Genomic DNA, 25,100 nt, shown 5'->3' with positions numbered 1-25,100 from the left:
CCTGCTTCTCCCACTGCACCTCGGCCTGGGACAGGGAGGGCAAGGGCCGCCCAGCGTTCGCGCTCAGGGAGTCCTAGTCCCATGGGAGAGGCCGTCCATTTTGGGACCTTCCAGTCTGATGAGGGAGGAGTCTCATCAGAGACCCCAGTCTAAGGGTGGAGACCCTGTCCCAGGGAGTTCTTAGGCTGGCCAAAAGGAGTGGTCTCTGAAGACAGATCTGGGTTTGAATCCCACCCTGCCACCGGGCGCTCGTGCTGATGAGCCTCTCTGAGACTGCCTTTCCACTGGTGGGGCGCTCTCTCCATGCTCCTCCCCTGCGGGCAGGAGGGTTCACCGAGCTAAGGAGGACGGAGTTCTTGGCACTAGTCCTGTCCAGAGGATGTGAGCTTCCTCATCCTGCACTGACCATGGCAGGGCAGGGAAGGGTGTCAACGGGCCTGGCAGGAGCAGGTCCACAGTCCTCACTGGACCCTTCCTCTGCCCCCAGGACTCCCTGGGCTGTCGCCTGGTGTTCCTGCTCATGCAATACTGCGTGGCGGCCAATTACTACTGGTTGCTGGTGGAGGGCGTGTACCTGTACACGCTGCTGGCCTTCTCCGTCTTCTCCGAGCAGCGCATCTTCAGGCTCTACCTGAGCATAGGCTGGGGTAAGGCTCGCTGTCTGTCATTCACCCCGGGCCTGCAGCATGGGGTGGGAGACCCTGAGCACCAAGGGCACAGGCCAGGGGGCATAGGCCACTGATTAATCCTGGGCACAGGACCCCTTGCTGAGGGGATCACTAAGGCACTGCAGGGGATTGTGGCCCCCCACTCCACGACATACCTGTTGTAAAACTGTCCTCCCATAATGGAAATCTCCAACCCCATCTGGCCACCTACCACCTCTGCCACAACCACACAGCTGTTGAGGCCACTGCCCACAAACCCCTGCTGCAGAGGTCCTGTGGGCAAGACCTCCACACAAGTCCATGGCAGCCTGAGGCCCTGAGGGCAATGGCGAGTCAGGGGGCCTTGAGGTGGGGAGGGGTCAGGAGGGAGGGGCCTGAGGGGGCGGGTTCTGCCACGTGATGAAGAGGCCGGGTCAGAGGAGAGCCATGGAAGCGGGTGGACCGCGGATGTGCCTGGAGCCCAGCTGGAAATGTTCTAGCCAAAAAAGTTTGGCAAGAACCATCGTGTCTTTTTTTTTGCTGGAACATTTCTGGTTGTGCTTCTGCCTCTCGCCATGTGGGATTATGATGAGGGGCAGGGTTGGCATTCAGCTGGGGGCTGGGAGCCCTGTGCCACCAGGAAAGCTCCTGAAGTCCCTTCCTGGAGGAGGCGGAGTCCAGCGTAGGCCCTGCCATCGTACCTCCAGTCTGCGGGGGGTCTCTGCGCATTTGGCGTCCTCACACCTCCCCACCTCAGCTTGACTGTCCATTCACCCTTCTTGGTTCTTCCTTTACCTTCCCCCAGATGCTTTGGCTAGTGCTGCCCAGGACTCCAGCGACTTCCCAGCCCTGCCCCAGCAGCCTCCTCCCAATTTTCTCCCATGCTGGTCCTGCCTCTGAGCCTTTGCAAGTCTGTTCTTGGTTCAGGAATGTCCGGGGAGCACCCTCCCAGGGGCTGCCAGCCCTGTCTTCTGGAGGCTGCCTCAGGCTGCTGGGTCCTCAGGGCTCTGTCCTCCCAAGCCCTTGGCCTCCCTGCCCTGTCCTGACGGCATTCATTTTTGCTGGTGTGCCTCAATCCCATCGCAGAAGAGAAGCTCCAAGGAGGTTTCAGTGTGACTAGTGTCTTACAGACACCAAAGCCTAGAGAGGGACACGGACTTAGAAGAGCAGGCACTATTGCTTGGGCCTCCTGACTCTTGGGATGCCTGCAAAGGGGTCTGCAAAGGGGTGCTGCAACTCTTCAGTCCCCTACAGACGCCTCAGCAGGATCAGGCCTCTGTGCGGGTGGCAGGTAGGCCTGACTTCCAGTCACAGATCCCTGCCCCTCCCTCATCCCCCCTCCCCCAGGACCCTCCCACCTGCACCCAGGAGGCCCTTCTCTCCCCTCCCAGGCTTCTTCATCCTGCCTAGCAGTCTATCAGGCAAGGGCAGCTGGAGAGCCCTGCGGCTCCCTGGCGCGGGGGAGGAGGCAGGCATTGAGGGCCACTCAGGGTGGGGGACTGTGTTTGTCCATTCTGGGAAATAGCATCAGTGCTGTTAGTGCCTGTCACCATAGCGACCCAAGGGCAGGACCAATCAAATGGAGGGTGTAATGTGTGCAGCGGAACAGGGTGGTTGGTTGGGACTGGTGGTGGGGTTACACAGTGGAGGTCTCTGCATGGGAGGTGGGGGAAGCGGCCCTTTTCCTACCATCTCACATCCTAGCTCAGGTCTTAGGGTGTGTGGAGAATGAGGGCAGGACCAGAGAGATCCCCTCCCTAACCAGAACATCTTTCACTTAAGGACTTGGGGTGGGGAGAGGCAGAGATGGACAAAGGCAGAGGAACAGAAGAGAGCGAGCGAGCAGCATTCACAGAGAACTTGGACTCTGTTGTGATACCAGGAGGCCTGGCCTAAGTTAGAATGCTCAGGAACAACTTTAGGCTTCGTGGACAAGCAGAATTAGAACTGGGACTCCAGGGTAGTTTGACTGAACCTCAAAAAGACACATCAACTTCCACCATGGTCTGTGAGCAGTTGGGTACCCCTGGAAAGTGCAGGGGAGGGAAGGTGAGTGAGGATGAGGAGAACATCACTTCTCAGAGCCAGTTCTCCGTGTCTTAATTTGATCTTTTTATCCCTCAGTCTATCTTGGTTTCTAAATGGGAGAGAGATGCAGCCAGCCGGGACTGGGCAGCGTTTGCACATGGCGGGGCTGTGCTCTTGCTTTTCAAAAAGGCTTTATTTGGGAGATGGTAATGGAGGCATGAAGCTCACCAACCAAGTCTGGCTGAGAACATGAGGGAGCTCCCGCATACTGGAGCAGGGTCTCAGAGAGAAAGAACAGCAGGTGACTGGAGATGCCCAACAGGAAGTTTCTGTCTGTGTGTTTGACTCTGGGAGTTGGCCTGCTCTTGCCTGGAGAGCCACCCTGCCCTGGTTGATTCCTTGACTCATTCATTCATTGGTTCTATTCTTACTGAAGAGCTTCTTCATGGCGGGGCCCACACTATGTTCTGGGGCTGCTGGAAGTCATCCCCTTCTTTGTCCACTTTCAGGAAGGTCTATTTTTATGTCATTGTGGATCCTGAGGGTCTAGTTTGTGTAAATGTAAATGGGCCAGGAGAAAAGGCATGATGAAGAGGCCTTTCCATCCTCCATCCCTGCATCATCAGGCTCAGTAGATCTGACACATTAACTGCTTAGTAGCTGCTATTGTGTGGACATCAGCAATGAGGATGTTGATGATGGTGGTGTCCATGAGGTGGTTCTGCCCCAAAAACATGCTCTTAAAACTACACATGTACATACAAGGACCCTGCTACCACCACACACCTCACTACCCACACCCTTACCCATCTCCGATGCCCGTGTCTCACTTGAGAGCTGCATTGGTAGAGACGTGCACGAGAGAGTGGAGAGAAAGTCTTGAGAGTGATCGGAGTGCATGTGGGATGGCAGCCCTGGACTCTCGTTCTGTGTGCTTCTGAGCTCCTGATCCATCTCTCCGATGGTCACCTAGGGATGGATAATCCAATTTTAAATTAACCATGACAGATTGAGCTCTCAGGGTGAGTGAGACCTGGGCTCTACCTTTAAAGACCTAGAAACCAATAGTATTAGTAATCCTTTGTTATATAATGAATGGATCTATACCAATGACTCCAAAAATTAGCTGCTTAAAACAGCAAGCAATTATCATCTCACAGTTTCTGTGCTCAGGAATCTAGGTTCAACATATCTGGGTACCCCAGGCTCAGGATTCCTGACTGAGATTGTTCAAGCTATTGGTCATGGTTGCTGTCATCTCAAGGCTTAACTCAGGGTGGAGGACCTACTTCTAAGCTCACTCAGGAGGCTGTTGGCAGGAGGCCTCCATTCCTTGCTGCAGGAGCCTCTCTGCAGGCTGAGTGCCCTTGTGGCATGACACCTGGTTTCGCCACAGTACACGATGAGAGAAAGAAAGAGCCCCAGACAAGCTGCAGAGTCTTTTATAGCCTAATCTCAAAAGTGACATACCATCACTTCTGCCATATGTTATTAGTCACACAAAACAATCCTGATGTAATGGGGATTATACAAGACCATGAGTACTATGAGGTAAGTCACTGGGTGACATCTAAGAGGCTGTCTACCTCACCAGTCCGTCTCAGCTGTATTAGCTTTGCATGACTATAATGAAATACCTGAGATACTTAACTTATAAAGAGAAAAGAGATACTTAACTTACAAAGAGTTAGGGTTAGGGTTAGGGTTAGGGTTAGCTCATATTTCTGGAGTTTCCTGTCAAGGACTGGGCAGAGTCATTGCTTTGGGCCCCTGGTAGGGGTACTGGATGGCAATGGAAGGACACATGTGACTGAGCAAACTGCTTACCTCATGGCCAGGAAGCAAAAGGGAGAGGCTGGGTAGGCAGGGGGCCCCAAAGCCCCTTCGGAGATAGGACCCCAGTGATGTAAGGCCCCATCTCTTACAGATTCTGCCACTTCACACTCGTACCACCCTGGGAACCTTTGGGGAGGCTTGCCCAAGCCGTGGCACTCAGCTGAGCGGAGGTCTCAGTGCTGTTGTAGCTGCTGTTGCTGTTGTAGGCTGCAGGACAGTTAGTTGGCATGTTGGTGTCCAGCCCAGGGCTTCTGTCTGTCCTCTAGGCTTGTGCCCTGAGCAGATGATAGGCATAGGGAACAGAAAACTGAAGGAACTTCCGGTGCCTGAAGGAGGAGACTGAGTGGGCCATAGGATGAATCAAGGAAGACAGGTGTGCCATCCAGCTTGTCCTCCCCTCTGCACAGCCCTGTCCCTCTGCTCCTGGGGTGTGCGTCCCAGTGTCTGCGTGGGAGGACCTGTGAAGGCCTCCCTGAGGAAGAGTCCAGGGCATCCACGGAGCTCCTACTCCGCCTCCATTCTCCCACACACCCAGACCAGCCTGGACCGTGGGTGGGGGCTAGACAAGGAGCAGGGTGGGGTGGGAAGGGTCTGGGCAAGGAGAGGCCCCTGGCCATGCGTGGCAGTGGCTCTGGCCTGCCAGCCCCTCTCCCCTCTCCTCCCCTCTCTCCTCTTAGGTGTTCCCCTGCTGTTTGTCATCCCCTGGGGCATCGTCAAGTACCTCTATGAGGACGAGGGGTGAGTGTTCTGCGCCAGGGGCATGGTGTGCTAAGATCCCCATCCTCAAAATCCACGGGATTCCTTGGGCCCTGGAGCTATGGGAGGATAAACAGAGGGACCAGGAGCTTAAAGTCTGAATGCGATTCTCTAATCCCGACTCCGTGCCCCTGCCGGTGGTTGGCGTGGTGATGAACGGTGCGGGCCCATGGGGTACCTGGTGCTTTCCTGCAGGATTTTTTGTCGTTTTGTGTGTGAACTGTCTCTGTTACTTTGGGTGTGATGCTGGGTATACACAGGATTGTGCAGAGCTGTGAATATTTGTTTGGGACTCTGGGTGTTTCTCTTTGTGTGACCATGTATTTGGGACTCTGTGTGTATGTATGTGTATGTGACTGTGTGACCACATATATCTGTGGGCCCCTGAGTCCAGCGGGGTGCATCATGTGCCTCCTCCCTCCCCCAGCTGCTGGACCAGGAACTCCAACATGAACTACTGGCTCATTATCCGACTGCCCATTCTTTTTGCCATTGGGGTAAGTGATGGTGTGTAGGGAGCGGTGTGGGAGCTATGGTGGGCTGGAGCCAGGGCAAGGATGTGAGGAGGGTCCCCAGCCACCTGCCCACCTGCTCTGCAGGTGAATTTCTTCATCTTCATCCGGGTTATCTGCATCGTGGTATCCAAACTGAAGGCCAATCTCATGTGCAAGACAGACATCAAATGCAGGTGACATAATCAAGCTGGCTTTGCTGGGGCCCCTCAGCCCTCACTTCCAGCAGAGAGAGATACTGGGATGCTTAGGAGCCTGGAGTTGGGGTTAGAACCGCTTCTCCCTCCAGGCCTCACCTAGGAGCCCCAAGCCTTTCCTTCACCTTGTCCTTGGGCAGCCCCTGGGCTTTTCAGGGAGTTTGGAGGGTGGGTCTTGATGGCTATTCCTCCCTGCAAGGCAGCCCATCCCAGGGTATTTGTAGCGGAAAAGTAACCATGACCCAGATGCCAGGTCCTGGCAGGAAGAGGGGAGGGCACAGATGGGGGAAAGAATCTGCATGCAAGGTCCAGGGTAACTCCAGAGGTCTCCCCCTCCCTCCAGGCTTGCCAAGTCCACACTAACACTCATCCCCCTGCTGGGGACCCATGAGGTCATCTTTGCCTTCGTGATGGATGAACATGCCCGGGGAACCTTGCGCTTCATCAAGCTGTTCACAGAACTCTCTTTCACCTCTTTCCAGGTGACTCTCAGCTGGGAAACTCCTAGAATGGGGGAGGGACAGATACAGCCTGCATCATGCAGGTGTGACACAGGCTGAGGCCTTGGGGTGACCCCTCCCCAGAGTAACTTGGTCAGATCAGAGCCAGAGCCAGTATCCCCAGCTGTCCTGACATGCTGACCAGTCTTTTCTGTAAGTACACAGGACAAGAATCCTTCTCAGGCTGGGCATGGTGGTGCATGCCTATAATCCCAGCAACTCAGGAGGCCGAGGCAGGAGGATTGCAAGTTCAAAGCCAGCCTCAGCAAAAATGAGGTTCTAAACTACTCAGTGAGACCCTGTCCCTAAAGAAAATACAAAAAAGGACTGGGGATGTGGCTCAGTGGTTGAGTGCCCTTAGGTTCACCCCCGGTACAAAAAAAAAAAAAAAAAAAGAATTCTTCTCAGATGCTTCTGTGCATCCAGCCTGACCTCATAATTGCCATCTTCTGAGTGGCAGGCACCCTGCCAGGTGCTTCATACTATAGGGCATTTAATCCTCCCAGAATGCAGACTACCCCCATTCGACAGAGGAGGAAACTGAGGCTCATAAGTACTAAAACAAGATTTACAGGGTCATCTGGTTTTAAAAAGAGAAGTGACCCTCTTTGCTAGCATTAGATGCTGCTTCAGTGGTGTAAAAATTTTACTGACCCCAGCCCCTCGAGAGTGTTATAGGATGTCTACAAGCACCTGGGCCCACACGTGTGCATTTCTGTATGCGTGCATGTGTACACACACAAGTGGAACACAGTTCTGGAGCATTGGGTCTCCTGAGTGGGCTGGGTGGGGAAACTCGCCTTGCTTAGAGGCAGTGTGCTTCCTGGATCCGGTCTCCTCTGGAGAAGGGGCGTTCGCACTTTTGCAGATCTGAGCCTAGAGCCTCTTGTTCCTTCAGAAAGGGAGTGGAAGGAACCCTTGTCAGTCCCTGGGTCTGCCTGGGCTGCCTGATTTGAAGAGGGAGATGTCGGGGCGGAAGCCTGAGGGCACTTCCAACGGGGGCCTCCTGTTCCTCCTACTGACTTGCCTCTCCTTTCCAGGGGCTGATGGTGGCCATCTTATACTGCTTTGTCAACAGTGAGGTAAGGTCTGAGGAGGGATGTGGGGTCCCCCAGGCCGCACCACTGGCTTGTCTGGAGTTGTGTGATGGGGACTCCCATCAGTCTTTTCACTGGAAACCCCCCATTCATCCCCTAGAGTCGAGGAGGCCTCTTGCCTGTATATTCAGTTTAGTGCTTGGCTTACCTGTATTCTTCTCTCCCTCTTTCTCCCTCCCTCCTCCTCCCTTATCAGATGAGAGCTTGGGGAGTGCCCAGTGCCACTTAGGGGGTCTCCTGAGTGAATTGCTGAGGTGGGGACTACTCTGTTCCAAGGTGATTAAACACACACATGCCCAATCCACATACTTGGACTTTAGTAATCACTATCTCATTTAATTGACACCCCTCTCCCCACCAAAAAAAAAAGCCTGCCAAAATTCTGATGTCAACCTTCCCAGTTCCCCCCCACACACCCCGAGAACACTGAAAGTGAGAGAGTGCCGGGAAACTGCCCCAGGTTTGACCTGGAAACAGTGGCAGAGCTGGGATTCGAGTTAATTCTGACTTAAAGAAAAGAGCATTGGTTCTGTACTATACACAGGCAAGGGCTCTGATGTTCACTGGGAAAGGGGGACTTTCTGAGGCTGGGAGCCTTCAGCACCCATGGAGTGGGGAAGAGGTTCCTGCCGACCCCACGCCTGCAGAACTGCAGCCCTCCCTTCCTTCTGGGAGGTCCTGGAGCTCCTGGGAGGAGGCGCGTGTCTGTGGGCACCTGGGAAAGACCTCTTCTGCCAAGGTGCCTGGGTTTTGTCAGAGCAGAGCAGGAGTGCCCTCAAAGCCATCAAACTGGGCATCAAAAAATGCCACAGCTCCTCCCCTGCCAATTCCATCCACAGGGGAAAATAAACCATAGTCACAGGGGCAGCTCCAGGGCTCCCTGGGGAAGTAGTCACAAAACTATTAACCCTGGGCTGGTGGGGATAGGGACACAACTCTCCACACATAATCTGGGAGGAAAAGGGAGACTTTGTTAACTCCTGGCCATTCAGGCCCAGGTAAGGGTTTGTATCTATGGGCTCAGGATACCCAGGGACAGTGGTCCTCAAAGACCTGGGGTCCTTTATGTGTTCTATGTCACTGAGCCCAGGATCCCAGAGCTCAAAGATCTTGTGCATTAATACAGACTTGTCTTTTGCAATCAGTGTGAGGGATATGCAGGGGACAGTAGATATTTCAAGGAACTGTGAAATGACTCAAAGAAGCAATGTGAGATAGCAGAAAAGATGCACTGCTGTGGGCTTCCAGGTCAGACCTCTGCTCTATTCCAGGCCCATCACTTAATGAGCTGTGTGAATTTGAACTTCCCTATCCTCATCTACAAAACAGGGGTAATGATGCCTACCTCTGGGAGCCCTGGAGGATTAGGTAAATAAAGTCTGAAAAAGAAGGCAAGTGGGGAGCCAAGAATAAGGCTCCATCAAGGCCAGGTGCTGAAGGCCCACCCCCGCTCCTCACAGCCGCTGCTCGGCATGGAGAAATGTGCACTTCGTCTCCCTGATGCCCAGTAACCAGAGCCAGTCTCCGTGATTCCCAGAGACTGGGACCTCGGACATTTTAGACGACACTGCAGAGAAAATGAGACTGGGTAAAAGGGAGGGGAAGAGACATGCCCTGTCCCTGAGGCCTCCTCCAGCTTCCCCTGAACTGGCCTCCTATGGTCCTGGAGTGCGTGGCCTCCCCACCTCTAAACGCAAGGGGAACCAGTGTTTTCTAAGTTCTTACTGCTGATATGGTGCTCGGGTGCAGCCAACCCTGTGCAGCAGGTGTTATCTCCATTTTTCAGATGAGAAAATTAAGGCTCAGCAAGGTGAAACGAGCAGCTCCAGTTCAACAGCTAGAAGGTGGAAGGGCCAGTGGGCTGGGGGCAGGGATCCTACTAAGGCTCAGGGCAGGTGGAGCTGGGGATGTGGAGGTAGCACCAGGCGAGGGGTGGGACATAAATGGAGCTCTGGCTGCTTCTGTGGACAGGCCACAGAGGGCCCCCAGGTTCAGTTTGGAGGGTGGGCCAGGGAAGGAGGGTATAGAGGACACTCAGGGATCCATCCAACAGGCCCAGAACCCAGAGGACACAGCAGCCCTGCTTCTTGCCCACAGCCGAATTCTCACAAGGAAATCCTTAGAAGTTGGCCCAGCTCCCCAAGGCACCTTCCCTTCAGGGATGATTCTCAGCCAGCGTGATGGGTTCTGACCTGCACTCTGGGCCTTCACATTCCAGCCTGGTAGTGAAGTGGGGACAAGGACAGGGCAGCATGTACCCTGTGTGGGGATGAGGAGCAGAGGCCCGTGAGGAGAGACTGAGACTCCCTACTGCACCTCGTCACCTTCACAGTTCCAAGTCCCACTTTCCACTTCTCCATCCTCTGTCCCCGTAGCCACCCTATGGCAGCATGATTCCTGAAGCCCGGTCCCCACACACATGTGCTCAGCTTCCCCACCACCGCTGCAGTCCCTCCTGGGCCCCCAGCTGTGTCCCAATTCTCCACTCTGTCCCTGAGAGCCCAGTCACCTAGGCCCCTCCCTCCTCACCCATCATCCACCGCTGGCCCTGCTTTGTGAGGAGGGCACACATTCCTGCTCTGCCCTTGGCAAGGAACTTGAGTCCCCAGGGTTGTACCCAGTTGGCAGCCTGGCTACAGGCCCCATTGACCTCTCCCTTAGGCTCTGTCACCCAGGACTGGAGAATCTTCCTTTCAGTCACCACCCAGTTCCTTTAAACCCACCCAGAGACTCCTCATGTCCTGGTTCTTCTAGGCACAAGGACAGACATGTCCCCATCACTGGGCCACAAAAAACACGTGTGATTGAGGTCTCAGTCAACAAGAGCTGTTCTCCAGATCCAGGGTTACCATGGCAATGCCAGGTACTCATGACCCGAGGAGAAAAGATGGCTTGAGCATTGGCCCTGTGTGACTCTCCAGGCCTGTACTGACTGCTGGTGGGCAGGGGTGGGGACAGGGAACGGGAGAGGAGGCCTGGAGATGGTTTAGCTGGAGCCCATGTCTGAGAGCCAAAGTGAGGTAACTCAGGAGCCTGTGACCTCCTGGCTCTGGACTACCACACTGTGTGACCAGGGTAAGTTATCTTGCCTCCCTTGCCTTGTGTAGATTAAAATGAATCCAAGTGTAGATTAAAATGAATGAGCTTTTCTGATTCACCCCAAATCCTGAGCCAGGCATGGTGCTTGGCCAGAGAGGGTGCGCTGAATATGCCCTGCACGCAGAGTTCAGAGGACAGGGAGGAGGTGAAGTCAATCCGTGCAGGAGGCTGTGCCGGGGCAGGTGTCCAGAATTGCAGTCTTTGTTATTTCCTTTTCTTAACTGAGTCACGGAAGGAACCTGATGGTAGATGCCCATTTATTACACCAGTTCCTGTGGCTCATTTAAACACGGGTAACGAGCACCTGCAGTCTCCTGGGTGCTGTGCTTGCTGCAGGGATGCTGGGAGGAGGAAGATGTGGTTCTGCCCTCCAGGCGCTTCCTGAGAAGTGGGGAAGAGACTCAGCCAGGGACAAGCAGGACCTCCAGAACTGTGGTAGGCAGTAGGCCAAGGGTGGGCGACCCGGCATAGCGGCCAGGCTGGATCTAGGCTCAAATCCTGCCCAAGACACCTGGGGACCACTGAACTACTCTGCACTCCATTCCCTCACTTCTACGTGGGAGCTACTGGGCAGGCTTGACGTGAAAGGGGACCAAGATAATCTATGGAAAAGCTGAGCAAGTTGTTACGGGGGTCACCATGGAGGTTAAGAAAAAGTGCTGAGGGAGATGAGGAAAGGAGATATGGCATGCCAGCACTGTCAAGTCCTGCTGGTGTCTGGTGTCCCTGCGGCCTCTTCAGTCTCTGAGGTGGCTTCCCGTGGGTGTGCCTCCGTTCACTGTCTTTCTCCCCACTTTCCTCAGAGGAAGTCTGTGAGACAGGATTGGCCTTCTTGTGGCTGCACAAAGGGAGGCCACCACTGGTCGCAGGTGTCCCCATCCCAGCTGTCAGCACCCAAACTCTGTGGGCAGGGAGCTGGCGCAGCGCGGGGCAGCCTCCTTCCCTCCCCCACGCAGGCCAGGGTTCTGGGATGCTGCCCGGGATTCCGCACGCCATGCTGGCAGGCAGGCTCCGGGCGATCTCAGCTCGACTCTGCACAGCAGAAGTTCTTTTAAGGGATGGCATGCAGCCACGTCAGGCGTCGTGCAGGGCTGAGCTAGATGAAGGACAAAGGAGGGGGAGCGGAGGGGTTTGCACTGGGGCTGGTGAGGGGATTGGCAGAGAGCCCCTTACCCACAGCTTCTGGCAGCTGGCCCTACTGGGACCTCGGGCCTGAGAGGAGCCTGGGCTCTAGACTCTCCCATGTGGGAAGATGGGCTGCAAAGGTGGAAGACATCAAAGCAGCTCTGGAAAGCAGGAACGCTTCCCAGAAGAGCCGTCAAGACCATCAGAACTAGCTGGGCAAGTCCCAGAGTTGTGGGGCCACAATGGGGCTGTAGCATTGCCACAAGCCCTCAAGGAGTTGGGGCTCCACAGCGTTAACTGCCCCAACAATCTAGTCCCCAAACATAAGTCCTCTTTGAGGAGGTCGTTCTGATGGGGAGGCTGTGGCCCAGCACAATGTGGATTCTGGTTGACTGAACTCACCTGGGCTGGCCGCACCCCCAGACTCACTGCAGTCTCCCTGAACAGGATTGGTTCACAGGCTGAGAAGCCCTGGTCTGAAGCTTGTCTCAGCCTCTTGTTCCCTTCACTCCCTCCTCCTGGGAGGGGTGGGGGCTGGTCACAGCCCTCCGGGAGCTCAGAGGGTCTGCTGGAGGCACCCTGAGGGTCGGGGTGCGCCATCCTCCATCTCCCCTTCAGTCGTCCACGCTGTGTTGGAGAGCACGTCCTGCAGTCAGATTCCCTCCTCTCCAGTTCTCTCCCCCATTGCCACTCTGCCCGCATTTCATTCAATAATACTGTGATGGATTGTAAAAGGTACTTAGCAGAATCGCAGAGTTTAGAGATGGCAAAGACCAATTAGGTCATGAAGCCCATCTCTCTCCTGAGGAGCGGCAGAAAATAAGAGACAACAATAAACAATTTTATTGGGATATTAATTTAGGCGCCCGGAGGCCTTGACTTGTGTCTCTTAATATAATGCAGTGGATTTTTTCCCTTCCCCACTAATGTAATAATGGGGCCATTTTGTGGACAGTTGGTTTGCATGATGGCTTTTGTTCCCCTCCTTTTCCCATGGAAGGTCCAGATGGAGTTTCGGAGGAGCTGGGAGCGCTGGCGGCTCGAGCATTTGCACATCCAGAGGGACAACAGCATGAAGCCCCTCAAGTGTCCCACCAGCAGCCTGAGCAGTGGGGCCACGGTGGGCAGCAGTGTGTATGCAGCCACCTGCCAGGCCTCCTGCAGCTGAGACCCTGCACCGCCCTTCCTGTGGTCCGTGCTGCTGGCTGGATCATCATAGGTGGGAGAGACCCTCCCAGGGACACGTGCACATATACCTCCCTGCTTTCTCTCCCCAAACCCATCAGACAGGCAAATGGGCAGTGTCTCCTGGGACCATGGACACATTTTCTCCGAGGAGAAGCAGCCTGCTAATTTGATCACTGTGGCAGGAGAAGAGGAAAAACGATTGCTGGTCAAATGAGGAGGATTTCTTCCTGCTAAAGCCACAAGGCCCTTGGGGTTCCCCCAGACAGAGCAGCAAATCAACCCCAGACTCAAACTCAAGGTCAATGGCTCATTAGTGGAACTGGGTCTTGCAAGGGGAGCTGGTTCTGAAAGATGCCAGTGTGACCTCAGCCAAACACAAAACTTGGTGATGTGAGCCAACTCTGCTTGCGTCCACTTGGGGTCACCGCTCTCATCTGCCTCCTCATTAAGGCCAGCTCTTCGTGTATCTGGGTTGCTTGTTTCCCTCGTCTGTCCCTTCACGTCATCACCCAGTTTCTCCCTGGGGGCCGTGTTTGGGCCATCGGCAGCAGCTGTCTCTGGAAGCAACTGAGTGGTGTTGAGAATGAGCACCGAGAAGATGCCCGAAGATGGCTTTTGCTGGGCCCCACTTCTGCCCTGGGTACTTGAGCTGCTGGATGCCTGCTTCTGCCATCCCCAGAGAACCAGGGCAGCTTACCACCAGGAAGCCTTGCCCTGGCTATGAGTTCCCAATTCTGTTCCAACGATGTTCAAGGATTCTCTGGGTTCATCTAGGGACACGTAAGGAATGTCCTACTGTGGGTGTAATGACCTGCCACTGCCAGGAATCCAGAGTGCTGAGAGATGTGTTTCCCCCACCTCTCCATGGAAATGCTTTCTATCTGTGACCAAATTCTGATCTTGATTGGGAGTTTGGGCACACCTTCTAACTTTAGGGGTGTGACCAATAAGAGACGCTTCTAGGGAAACTAAACTTCCCGTCGTTACCAGGGAAAAGCAGGCTCCCTCTGCCTTTCAGATTCCCCCACTTGCATATACTTTATGTCTTTTTCTTTTCATTGCTGTGACTAGGCTCTGTGTGCCATTGTGCAATTCTGATTTCACCCACCCAGTAGAAATGAGAACTGCATCATGGGTGCGATGATGCTGGGGGTGGCGTGGGGTAGTAATTTATTTGACTCCCCCACACTTTGAGCTAATTAATGTTTGCCTGCCTCATCCCATAAATATGACCAGCAGAAGGCTGTGGTGAGAAAGCAGACCCTCAGAAGCAGTGCAGAGACCCGACAAAAGGGGGACAGCCATCCTAGGGAGGTGGGCAATGGATATATGGAAGCAAAGGAAGTTTCCAGAGCAGAAGAAAACCCCTGGAACTCTGAGCCTCTGAAAATGCCAAGGAAGGGGCTTTGGATGGAGTCTCTTGAGAGCTGATCTTTCCCTCTTCCTCCTGTTTAAATGGGGACCCTCCCCAAAACTTACACCAAACACATTGTTCTGTGCTCCTCAGAGAGGCATGTGACATGCAGGGGAAATCATGGGACATAAAACACATCAAGCAGAAAATTTCTTACACTTCAGCTTCAGTGAAGTGTTGTGTCTATATTAATAGGGAAGTGGAACCTCAGGCTAAAGAAGGGAGCCATGCAGACAGACCATGTCCTGGAGCGAGGTAATGGGGTTGGGGAGGACTTTCAGCTCCCTCAGAGCCAGGGCAGGCTTCCAATGGGCACCTCTGACTTGCTTTCTCTTTGGGAGCCCCAGGGAGGTGAGCAGCAGCGAGTCTGGCGTGGGATGCAGCTCCGGTGCAAGTGTTTCAGTTTGGGATAAACCAGGTGATTTTTGAGAATCATTATTACGCAGTGACAGAGAAAATGATAGATATAATCTGCCTGAAATACATTGTTCATGGAAGAGATTGTGGGGGAGAAAATGCTTAATTAAGGAAGCTCAGACAATTTAATTTGAACTGTAAGTGAAGTTCTTTCCCCAACTGGAACTGGTGATTCTTGGCTTCAGGAGGCTCATCACGCCCCCACACCCCAAGGCTTTTAATGGTGAGGAAGTTTTGTTTTGTTTTGTTTTTCACAGATACATACTAGATACCGAACTGCAAAACAATTTTCCTTCCAAGACCCTGTAGTATTTCTTAATATTCATTTGAATGGCACTGCACTCCCTCTGAGCCATTCCCAAACTTGCCTAAGCTAAATATAGCTCCAGCAGGTCTGGGAACCATCGAATGCAATGTACTCTGAAATTCCGCCGGTTGTTTACATGCCTGGTGCCATAAGTCTAAGTCTGGCACTTGCTGAGAACTCTCCTGCCTGCCTCTGTTCTGGGGGGCTGTTGCTGACCGGTGGGCGTAGACACTGGCTTTGAGCTATGCAGCCTGTGAAATCTGGTGGCTGTTATGAACGGTGGCTGACTTCAGCACTCTGGCCAGCTCCCACAAACTTGGGAGGGGCTTGTGTCCGGTCAACAACTCTTGGCCATTTGAGCCTTTGAGCAGATAAATCACAACTGCACAGTCACTTACACTGCAAAGTTACCTTCCTTTTAAAACGACTCTGAGTTTCTGGCATGGCTTTGATCGCCTCAATGCTCCTCACACCGAAGATCACATTCATGGAGTTCTGAAGACTCAGGGCAACAGAGATGTCAAGGATCCCTCCTGGCTGGATCTCTAGAAGTGAGGAGTGAGGCTTGTGGAGATGATTTGCCTGAGGCCATGGCGCCAGCTTCTTAGCCCAGTGAGGCCTCTGGGAAGGAGGGACTGGTGCAGAATACAAATGACCTTTCAAGATCTACTAAGTAAAAGCAGTGTTATCTGAAATTCCTACTGAAGAGGAAGCAGCAGCCAAGGTAGAACAGGTCAGATGGCGGCAGTGCCATCCCCTTGGTGGCTTACATTGGTGAGAGGAGGGGAAGTGTGTGCTTTGTAGATTCTTACCTCATCCATCCTCGTCTTAAAATGAAGAAACACATAGAAATGGCAGGTGAGCTCTTTGGGATAGGGGATCCAGCACCCTTAATGGGCTGGCTTTTTTTTTTTTTTTTTCCTGATGCATCTGTGTGTGTTTGAAAAGTTGTGCTTATGGTCACACTGAGTGTACTAAAAATTAACCTACAAGAAAGATTTGACCCTCTCCTGTGCCTTCTTAGTACCCCCTGATTTCAGAGAAGACTAGCAAACTGGGCAATTATAGCCCTGCAGAGATGGCACAATGCCACCAAGGACAGAGTCAGTTCCATACCATACCCTGAAAGCTGGTTGCCTTCATTGGTGCTGGCCATGTTTCAGCAGTTCACAGTTGGAGGTCTCCCCTCCCTTCTCACTCCCCTGTCTCTTTTGTCCACCAGGAAAGAGCAGTGTGTGTGTGTGTGTGTGTGTGTGTGTGTGTGTGTGTGTGTTTGCGCGCGTGTGCACACGTGCGCACGCCCACATGCATGTGTTTGTCCTGAACACAGCAGCATGAAGTTGGGAGGTGACGAATTCAGAATCATCACCCCCACTGTGAAGGTCAGGGGGCTGCACAGCCCAGGGCGGGGACGGCTGGGAGCCTAAGTGGTAGATGCTTCCTCTCCATGCGCAGACAGGGCTCCTATTATTGCTAATGCCTGCGACGTGCTCAGGGAAGGTAAAATATATTCCAAAGGTTTATTTTCCCTCTGCTGAATTGATTCTAATCTATAGTGCTGACCCTGCTTTTGGATCTTAGGAGGCAAACTATTAAAAAAAAATCATCAAATAAAATATGTAGACTTACTCTGCTAAGACAGTTATATGAATGGCATGCGTAAATATTCAGCAGAAACCAAATTAGTAACAACTCTTTTTTTTTTTTTAATTCCTTTTTCTGGCTGGAGTGAATTCCCCTGGGAAAGGAGAGGGCCCGATGTGGGAAATTTCTGCAAACATCACCATGCCCCTCCACTGCTACCTGCTGGCCCAAACCTGCCCTCTGGTCCTGGAAGCAATATTAAACAGTATAATTTCAAACACTTTACTTAGGGCCACAGTGGGTCTACAGTGTCTATAATTGTTTCTGCTCTGTCGATGGATACAGATTGGCAGGAAGCAGACAAACATAATTGTTTTCCAATAACTCCCCGACTCTCTTGTGCTTGGCCTCTGTCTGAATTGCTTCAAGGGTAGAGATCTCTCTCCTCCTCTTTGGCCATGTCAACCACTGTTGGGGGGACCTTGTCGAGCAGTGGCTGTGCTTTCCCCCAATGCACCCAGCCTTGCTCACTGCATTCCTCCCCCTCCCCCTGCTGCCTCAGGAAGAGGTGACCCTGCTGGCCATACTGCCAATGCCATTCTCTCAGCCATGACGCATTTAAGGTGCAGCTGAGAGTGAGGCGCTGCCCGGGCTCAGAATGACATGCCACATTCTGCACTCTGGGTCCGGGAGGAGCACTGCAGCCAGAGGCCTGGATCCTAACTTACATGGAGGAGAGGCAGCCTTCCCCAGGGGCCTGTCAAGCCATCAGTAATTAGTCAGGGTGGAGGATCTTGCATGACTATCATTGTGTCAAAGCAATCCAGGCAAAGAAAACGCGTATGAATGAGAATGTGTGAGAAAAGAGCTCCCACCCATAGTTTGGACCAAATAACAATTTCTGATCTTGGCCTCTTTGCCTGGGAGCCACTGGTGGCGCCGAGGAAAAGGCCAGCTTTGCCTTAGGTGGGGATTGATCTTGCCAAATGGTTCACATTTTACTTTCAAACCTGCAGTTCTCTTAAAGCCCCTCCCACTAAGGATAATCAGCACATCCTTAAAGCAGATACCCTTCCATGTCCCATTAGTTTGGGAGGGTTGTGACAGATCTATTTTTAAAATAAATGCCTAGAGAGAGGTGAGGCAGACTCTCATGAGGGACAGAGCTGGATTTCTATCTCCTGTGCTCATGGGGGATGTTTGCTCTTCATGAATGTTTAAAGAAGATCATTTTCATGCAATTTCTTAATGCGTAAATTCATGTAAAATATGACCTACATCGGTAGGTAGTGCATGTGTGTGGTGTATAATTCCTTGTACAGATGTGAATGGATGCAGGCTCTTTCCTAATTTGCCTTGTAAGTCAAATAAAAGCCTGCCACTATTGTGTCTCTCTTGCCCTTCCTTTGGGAGAAGAGGTTTTCTGCAATGTCAACCCAGGTGACTCTTGGTGCAGCGGAAAAACACAAAAGATGCCAATTTCAGCCCGGGGGGTGGGGTGGGGGCGGGAAACAACCTTTGTTCATTTCTCATATCGTGATTTTCATCTTCAAAGCACTTACCAAGTACTAATTTATCCACTACAGCCTTTATACAGAGACTACAATGTCATTTAATTAGAGAAGCTGGGTGGTCGAATGGCTTAGGCAATGACTGACGGCCAAATGGATGAGTATTCTAATTCCACTCATTCATTTGATCTCCCCTGTCTAAATGAACTCAGTCCATTAAATCCATTTAAAAAAATATGTCATAAAAGCACAAGCCTTGTTTACAAAGCAGCCCCAGAACATGAATGGAGCTGCTGTTTAGAGAGTCATCTTCAGGAAAATAAACTTTTCTCCAATTTAAATAATTGCTCGATCCCTGGATTTGCAGCTCACTCTAATAGAAAAGCAGAGGAATTTCAGATTCTCCCTAATTCTTCCACTGTTTCGATTGCCCCTGTTTGAAGATTAATGTTCTTATCCTAGGGTCTCCTTAAACACCCACCCCCACTTTTTAAAACCAGTTGTGGTCATTGTCTCTTTCAGTCCTAAGAATTCTTACTCTGAGAGCTAGTTACACAATCAGCCAGATCCTGATACCTGTGGGCAGAATATCTGCATTTTGATTTCTCTGCACCAGCCTGGCTTTCAACTTCATTCACTCTCCGATTGACATTCTCACCTTTGTGTGTCCTTCCTCTGCTGCTCTGCAGGAGCACATGGAGGCTTCTCTCCCCCTTCCCTCCCAGGAAAACACCTGCCCACGCCAAGTAATGGCCACCCCATTTCTAGGACAGAAGTACAGCCTCGCCTTCTGAGCTTGTGCTTTGATTGGTTTGGCTGACTGCAGCCTAGAGAGAGGGTATAGGGAACCAATTGCTCTGCTGTGTGGAAGCCCAGCTCCAAAGGGACCAGTGAGAACTCTTGGCTTCCAGACTCATGTCACGTGCAAGATAAAGCACAGTCCAGTGACTGCTGCCCCACAGATGGAATGATAGTTCCACATTGACTTCATGAAGGTGCTTGATTATGCCACGTGTGCAGCGCCCTATGGGTAGGGACCCTGTTATGGTTTGAATATGAGGTGTCCCCCTAAAAGTTTGTGTTAATGCAGGAAAAGTCAGAGATCAAATGATTAGATTATGAGCTGTGACCTAATCAGATCATCATACTTTGGACTAACTGGGTGGGAGTTGTGGGCAGGTGGGGCACTGTTGGAGGAGGCACTGGGGGTGTGCCCTGGACGGTGCGTCCACTCTTCTCCCCTCCTCACTCTCTCTGCTTCCTCGATGCCATGAATGGAGCAGCATCCTCTGCCACACTATTCTGCCATGATGTCCATCTCACCTCAGGCCCAGAGCAATGGAGTCGGCCATCTGTGGACTGAGACTTCTGAAACTATGAATCCCAAATAAACTTTCCCTTCTCTAAGTTGGCTTGTCAACTATTTTAGTCACAGTGATGAAAAGGTTGATTAAAACAGACCCCTCCCCCTTCACCATCTTCTCAAAATCCTATGCCATGACTGTGTGCCATGCAGGGTTTTCAATCTGTCTCTCCTTCCCTTTGTCCTTTCTTCCTTCTTTCCCTTTCTCCCGCCTTCCCTACCTATTCTCCCCAACACACACATAGAAAGAAAAACTGAAACCAGTGGGGTTTCCCTTGTCAGAAGTAGTGGCGACGGGGTGGCAGCCCGTAGCACAGCCTAGACCAGGTAGCCTGGGCAGCCAGGTGTTTGAGAAGATGTGAAAACAGACCTGATGCTGTGTGACGATGATGAGGAAGGAGAAACTGAGTGTCCCCAAAGCTGAGAAGGGGGTGGGGCAGGGATGAGGAAGAGGTCAACACTCAGGAGATAAAGGGAAAACAGCCGATTTTTTAAACGTGAAAAAGAGCTGTGGGAAAAGAGGACATTGCAGAGGTGGAAGAGAATTACATGTGGCAGGTGACTGTGCACCCAGAGAGGAGCACCACCTCCAGTCAGCGTTATTGACTCCTCCTTCCATAAATTTGAGCTCTTCCCCCGAAGAGTGCTCTAATCCCAAGCATGATGGATTTTTTCCTTTGGTACAAAGGCTTATTTTAACTAACACAGTGATTCTAGAAAGAGAAGAAGACCCACAGCTAGAGTAAATCCAACCAAACTTTTACTTTTCCCCCCACTGACCCCAGGGACCAGTGTCAGAATGAATTACAGTGTCCCACCTCATGTGGGGCCCCATAGACCTCAGAATTTATCTGTGGTTCAACGTCCAACCAAGAATACAATCAATAGCTGAGAATTACAAACGTGGAGCAGTCCCTTGCCAAGGATGGATTACCTGGGGAACGGTAACACCCAGAGAGGGTTGGCAGGAGGTTTTGTTTTCTGGTCTTTCTTTTTCTTTCTTTCCCTCCCTCCCTCCCTCCCTCCCTCCCTCCCTCCCTTCCTTCCTTCCTTCGTTCCCTCCCTCCCTTCCTCTTTCTTTCTTTCTTTCTTTCCAAATCTCTAGGGACAAGGACTTGAGGCTGTAAATTGTATTTACAGATGGCTTTTTGATCCCAGTGACCTAGGGTGGCATTAGAAACCCAGTCAGTACTTGGAAACAGGACTATACAAATTTAAAGACTACAACGAGAAGGCCATGATTACCTTTCAGATAGGTCTAATTTTCAACAATCTCTGACCATTATATGTGTTTCTGGCTAAAAAAGAGGCAGGTGATTTACCACCAGATTGTTGCCCTCTAGAAAGTTTTAGAAACTTCAAGATTCCTAGGTGATTGAATTCAGTTGCAATGAACTCCAACCAATTAGATGCCACTTGATCATGAAACCACCCTCAAAAGCTTTGTCATCGTCAACTCTGGTGTGGGACATGGAGACTAGAAAACCAAAATGCCACATCAAAGCCAGCGTATCTCATTCTGGTCAAGCTAAACCAGTGTCCTTGTGATGGCGCTCTTTGGAAAGGTACAGTTAAAAAAACAGATAAAAAGATATCTGCAGGCAGTCACATAAAAAATCGATGCTGCAATAAAATTGTGTTGAAATATTCTCACCTATCAAGAAAAACATCTGTAACATTGATGTGACATAAGGTTTTTACAAAAACATTGTCTCATAATTGGTAAAGATCATGAAGTCTGCCAACCAAAGTGGTGCCACAGTCCCGAAAAGATGCCACATCCTTGAAGTCTCAGCATCAGCTGCATGGCAGCTCCCCTACTCCCCTGCCCTGGCCTTGAGCTCTGCCTCTTCTTGGATACCGGCAGGTATCTCAAGCCACATTGCTGCATTAGTCTTGGTGTTGAGCCCCTCATGAGAAATACTGCAGCTCTTGAGAGGGTCTGCATTCATGACTCAGAGCCCATGAGGCATGCCTGGCTGCCCAGGCCCCACAAATGCCCCCGAATTGGAGTCAGCTTCACAATGACAAGTGGGGCTCATGCACCCATTGCATCAGCCACCCCATGGAGAATGGTTCTCTTTAGCTCCTTCCTTCTCCTCCTCTCCTCCTCCCCCTACCTTTACCCCTCCTTCTCCTCCTCCTCTGATTGAATCCAGGGGCACTCAATCACTGAACCACATCCCCAGCCCTTTTTATATTTTATTTAGAGACAGGGTCTCACTGAGTTGCTTACAGCCTCTCTAAGTTGCTTAGGCTGGCTTCGAACTCATAATCCTTCGGCCTTATCCTTCCCAGAGTGCGCCACTGTACCCAAACCTTTACTTCTGCCAAAAAAGGCGTGCTGCTGGAACCTGGCTAGCAAGCGCACCTGGGCGGGCAGCCCCTGGTTTATATACCTTAGGTAGCGCTGCCCTTCCCCTTGATTGGAGAACCCAGGGGTACAATCTATGCAAATGGCTAATTTTAGAATTGGGGTGGGCAAAAGGGAAGGGCTACTACTATGGAGTCAATTAAGGTTGAATATTGTATTTTGAAAATGAACCACCAGACTTTCTTACATTGCCAAGGAAGAGAGAAGGACGTGGAGACGTGGGGGAAGGTTGCTATTTTAGACCAGGTGGTCAGGGAGGACCTCTTTGATGGAATGATCTATGAGAGACTAAGGTGGAATAAGGGAGGAGATCCTAGGGTTAACTAGGGGAAGTAAGTTCCCAGCAAAGGGGAAAATTGGTACTAAGACCTTAAAGCAGAAGTTTATTAAATGTGTTAGAACAGGGGCCAGCAAACTATGGCCCAGCGCTTGGAGTTACAATGTTTTATTGGTGTACCCTTTGTTTACATGTTGTCTATGGCTGTTTTGGATCCTGAATGGCAAGGTCAAGTGGTCATAACAGAGACAGTATAGTTGAGAAAACCTATTTGCTCTCTGGTCCTTTATGGAAAGTTGTCAAATCCCTGTTTAAGATGAACATCAAGTAGAGTTGGCAAATGTAACTGGAAAAGGGAGGCAGGGGCCAGATCCCTTAGGGCCTGATAGGATAAAACTATCTAACCAACCAACCACCATTAAGTGAAAAAAATCAATTACAGAGAGGACTAAGATTAGAGGGAGTACAGATATGAATAAAGAATAGAATGGGGATGTTATAGCCCTTAGTAATATTAAATAAAACTAACAATGCAGAGAGGATAGGAGCTATAAGGCAGTGTGCACATGCTGATTTCTTTGTCTTTGATGGCCACAGGCTAAAATATATCATATAAGATTGATCAATCAAGTGATAGGTTGTAATTGTATTTAAAGATATAATCAATCAATTAATAAATAGAATTGGGTGTTGAGAGATAAGATTTTAGTGAATACTGCATAAAAGTATGAAGAATTAATAACTAATTTAAAGTTTAAAAGACAACTTTGGAACAGAAATTTAAACTTTTCACATGATCTAAAGGACACACACTGGCTGGGGCTGTAGCTCCAATGCAGAGTGCTTGCCTAGCACTAGCAAGTGTGAGGCACTGGGTTCCATCCTTAGCACCACATAAAAATAAACAAAGTCATGCTGTCCATCCTTAACTACAAAAAAAATTTTTTAATAAAGAAAAGGACACACACAGGAAAACAGACAAAACAACAAAAACCCAGACCATATAATAAAAGAAGCTGTATAAAGAGAAAGATAATAAAAATGAGCTTAAACAAACCTTTAATATGTGAGTTAAAGACAAGTCTTAAAAGAAAAATATTCTCATAACGGATTATAAAACAAAACCCAATTATTTTCTATCTACAAGCCGTATATACTCAACAAAAAAAAAAATCTCAGGCTGAAGCAAAAGTATAGACAGAAGTACCCTATGAAAATGTAAACAAAAAATAAGCAGGGCTCCCAATCTTAATATCAGACAAGGATGAATTCAGGGCAAAATGCAATAGAGAAAACAAAGAGGACTTTTTATAATGATAAAAGAGACCATCCAAAACAATGACCTAAAAATATGCTTCTTGTATATTCCAAAATTTTAAAATGCTTAAAAGAAAATAATATGATCATCTCATGAAAATCACTGGTAAGATATGAATGAGAAAATTAACAAATGGAATCTGTCAGCACACTGAAAAGAAAACATTGCAATCAAGGGTGGGACTTGTTCCAGGAATGCAAGGATGGCTTAACTTGAGTAAGAGTCTATAATATAATTGATTATATTAAATTGATCAAAGAGAAAAATCATGTGATTAATCTCCTTTACACTGAAAGAGGATTTTGTGAAATTCAAATATCTATTTTTAATTTCAGTGAGAAAAATCTTTTAATAATACAAGTACAAATGAATAATCTCTTAAAATATCTGCTTGTCTATGCAATCACTTTCCCCAAAGCCAGCAACATGCTTAATGAGAAAACACTGATACATGCTCATTAAGAACAAGACAAGGGTATCACTGACTGCTATTCTGATTTAACTTATTTCTGTGTATTCTAGACAATGTAATTAGAGAAAAAACAAAGAGGTATAAAAATTGGGGGAAAACAAACTAAATTTTACATGATTTTATGTCTGTATTTAGTTTTGGCAGTCCTGGGGATCATACCCAGGGCCTCACACATTCTAGGTAAGAGTTCTACCACTAAGCTACACCCCCATCCCTCATTATTTGAAAAGTAATTACCTATACAGAAAATTCAGAAAAATCAACTGAAAGACCATTAATAGGAGATTTCAGTAAAGGACTGTATGAAATCTCTCTCTCTCTCTTTCTCTCTCTCTCTCTTTCTCACACACACACAAATGCACACACCCCCACACACATCAACAAGCAGTTGGAAGAAATAATAGACGAAAAAGACCTACCTTACATTGACAGCAAAAAAATAACCAGGAATAAACAGGAAACGGTAAGATCGATATGAAGAAAACTTGAAATGCAACTGAGGGCAATAAAAAGGCTTAATCAAATGTCTAAACAAATGTCAGTCACGTCTTACTCTTGAATAACAAAATAAGAATTTCAAGAAGTTTCTTCTCATTAATTTATTCATACATTTAATGTGAAAACAATAAAAATACCAACAGTACTTTGGGGGACCTGGTCAGGCTAATTCTAAAGTTCATATAGAAAAAATAAACATGCAAGAAGGAGTTTTAAAAAAGAAAACTGAAAAGTAATAAAGAGGAATCTAGCCAATTCAGATTTCAAAGCATATTACATAACCACAATTTTTAAAAATGAGGTACTAGAATGTGAAAAGACTGACAAATCTATAGAACAGACCAGAAATTCCAAAATACCTAAGAAATGTAGTGTGTGATTCAGATGGCTTTTAAATTAGCAGGGAAGAGACGGTTTATTCAATAAAAGATGCCGAGATACCTGAACAAATACAGCTGGATTCCTACCTGTAACCTACTCCAAAATAAATACTAGGTAGATAAAAAACCTAAATATAGAAGAAAATGGAAGCATTGGTAAACATGGGAATTTTTTCTTTTTGCCATGAAGTCATAAAGTA

The 25,100-nt window shown here is 49.8% G+C and overlaps 1 protein-coding gene across 1 annotated transcript in view; it reads left to right on the top strand.

Moving 5' to 3' along the window:
* Glp1r (glucagon like peptide 1 receptor) overlaps positions 1-12,965 on the top strand; it is a 32,692-nt gene extending 19,727 nt beyond the window's left edge. Inside the window, exons 7-13 of the mRNA XM_047558844.1 lie at positions 488-647; positions 5,189-5,249; positions 5,695-5,764; positions 5,867-5,955; positions 6,320-6,458; positions 7,517-7,558; positions 12,798-12,965. Of these exons, the coding sequence (XP_047414800.1) occupies positions 488-647; positions 5,189-5,249; positions 5,695-5,764; positions 5,867-5,955; positions 6,320-6,458; positions 7,517-7,558; positions 12,798-12,965 (729 nt within the window). The remainder of the gene's footprint in view (positions 1-487; positions 648-5,188; positions 5,250-5,694; positions 5,765-5,866; positions 5,956-6,319; positions 6,459-7,516; positions 7,559-12,797) is intronic.
* Positions 12,966-25,100: the final 12,135 nt, after the last annotated feature.

Source organism: Sciurus carolinensis, chromosome 7 (assembly GCF_902686445.1).
Source record: "Sciurus carolinensis chromosome 7, mSciCar1.2, whole genome shotgun sequence".
Lineage (NCBI taxonomy): Eukaryota > Metazoa > Chordata > Mammalia > Rodentia > Sciuridae > Sciurus > Sciurus carolinensis.
Note: the sequence above shows the minus strand (reverse complement) of the source record. Positions and strands in the feature narration are given on the sequence as shown.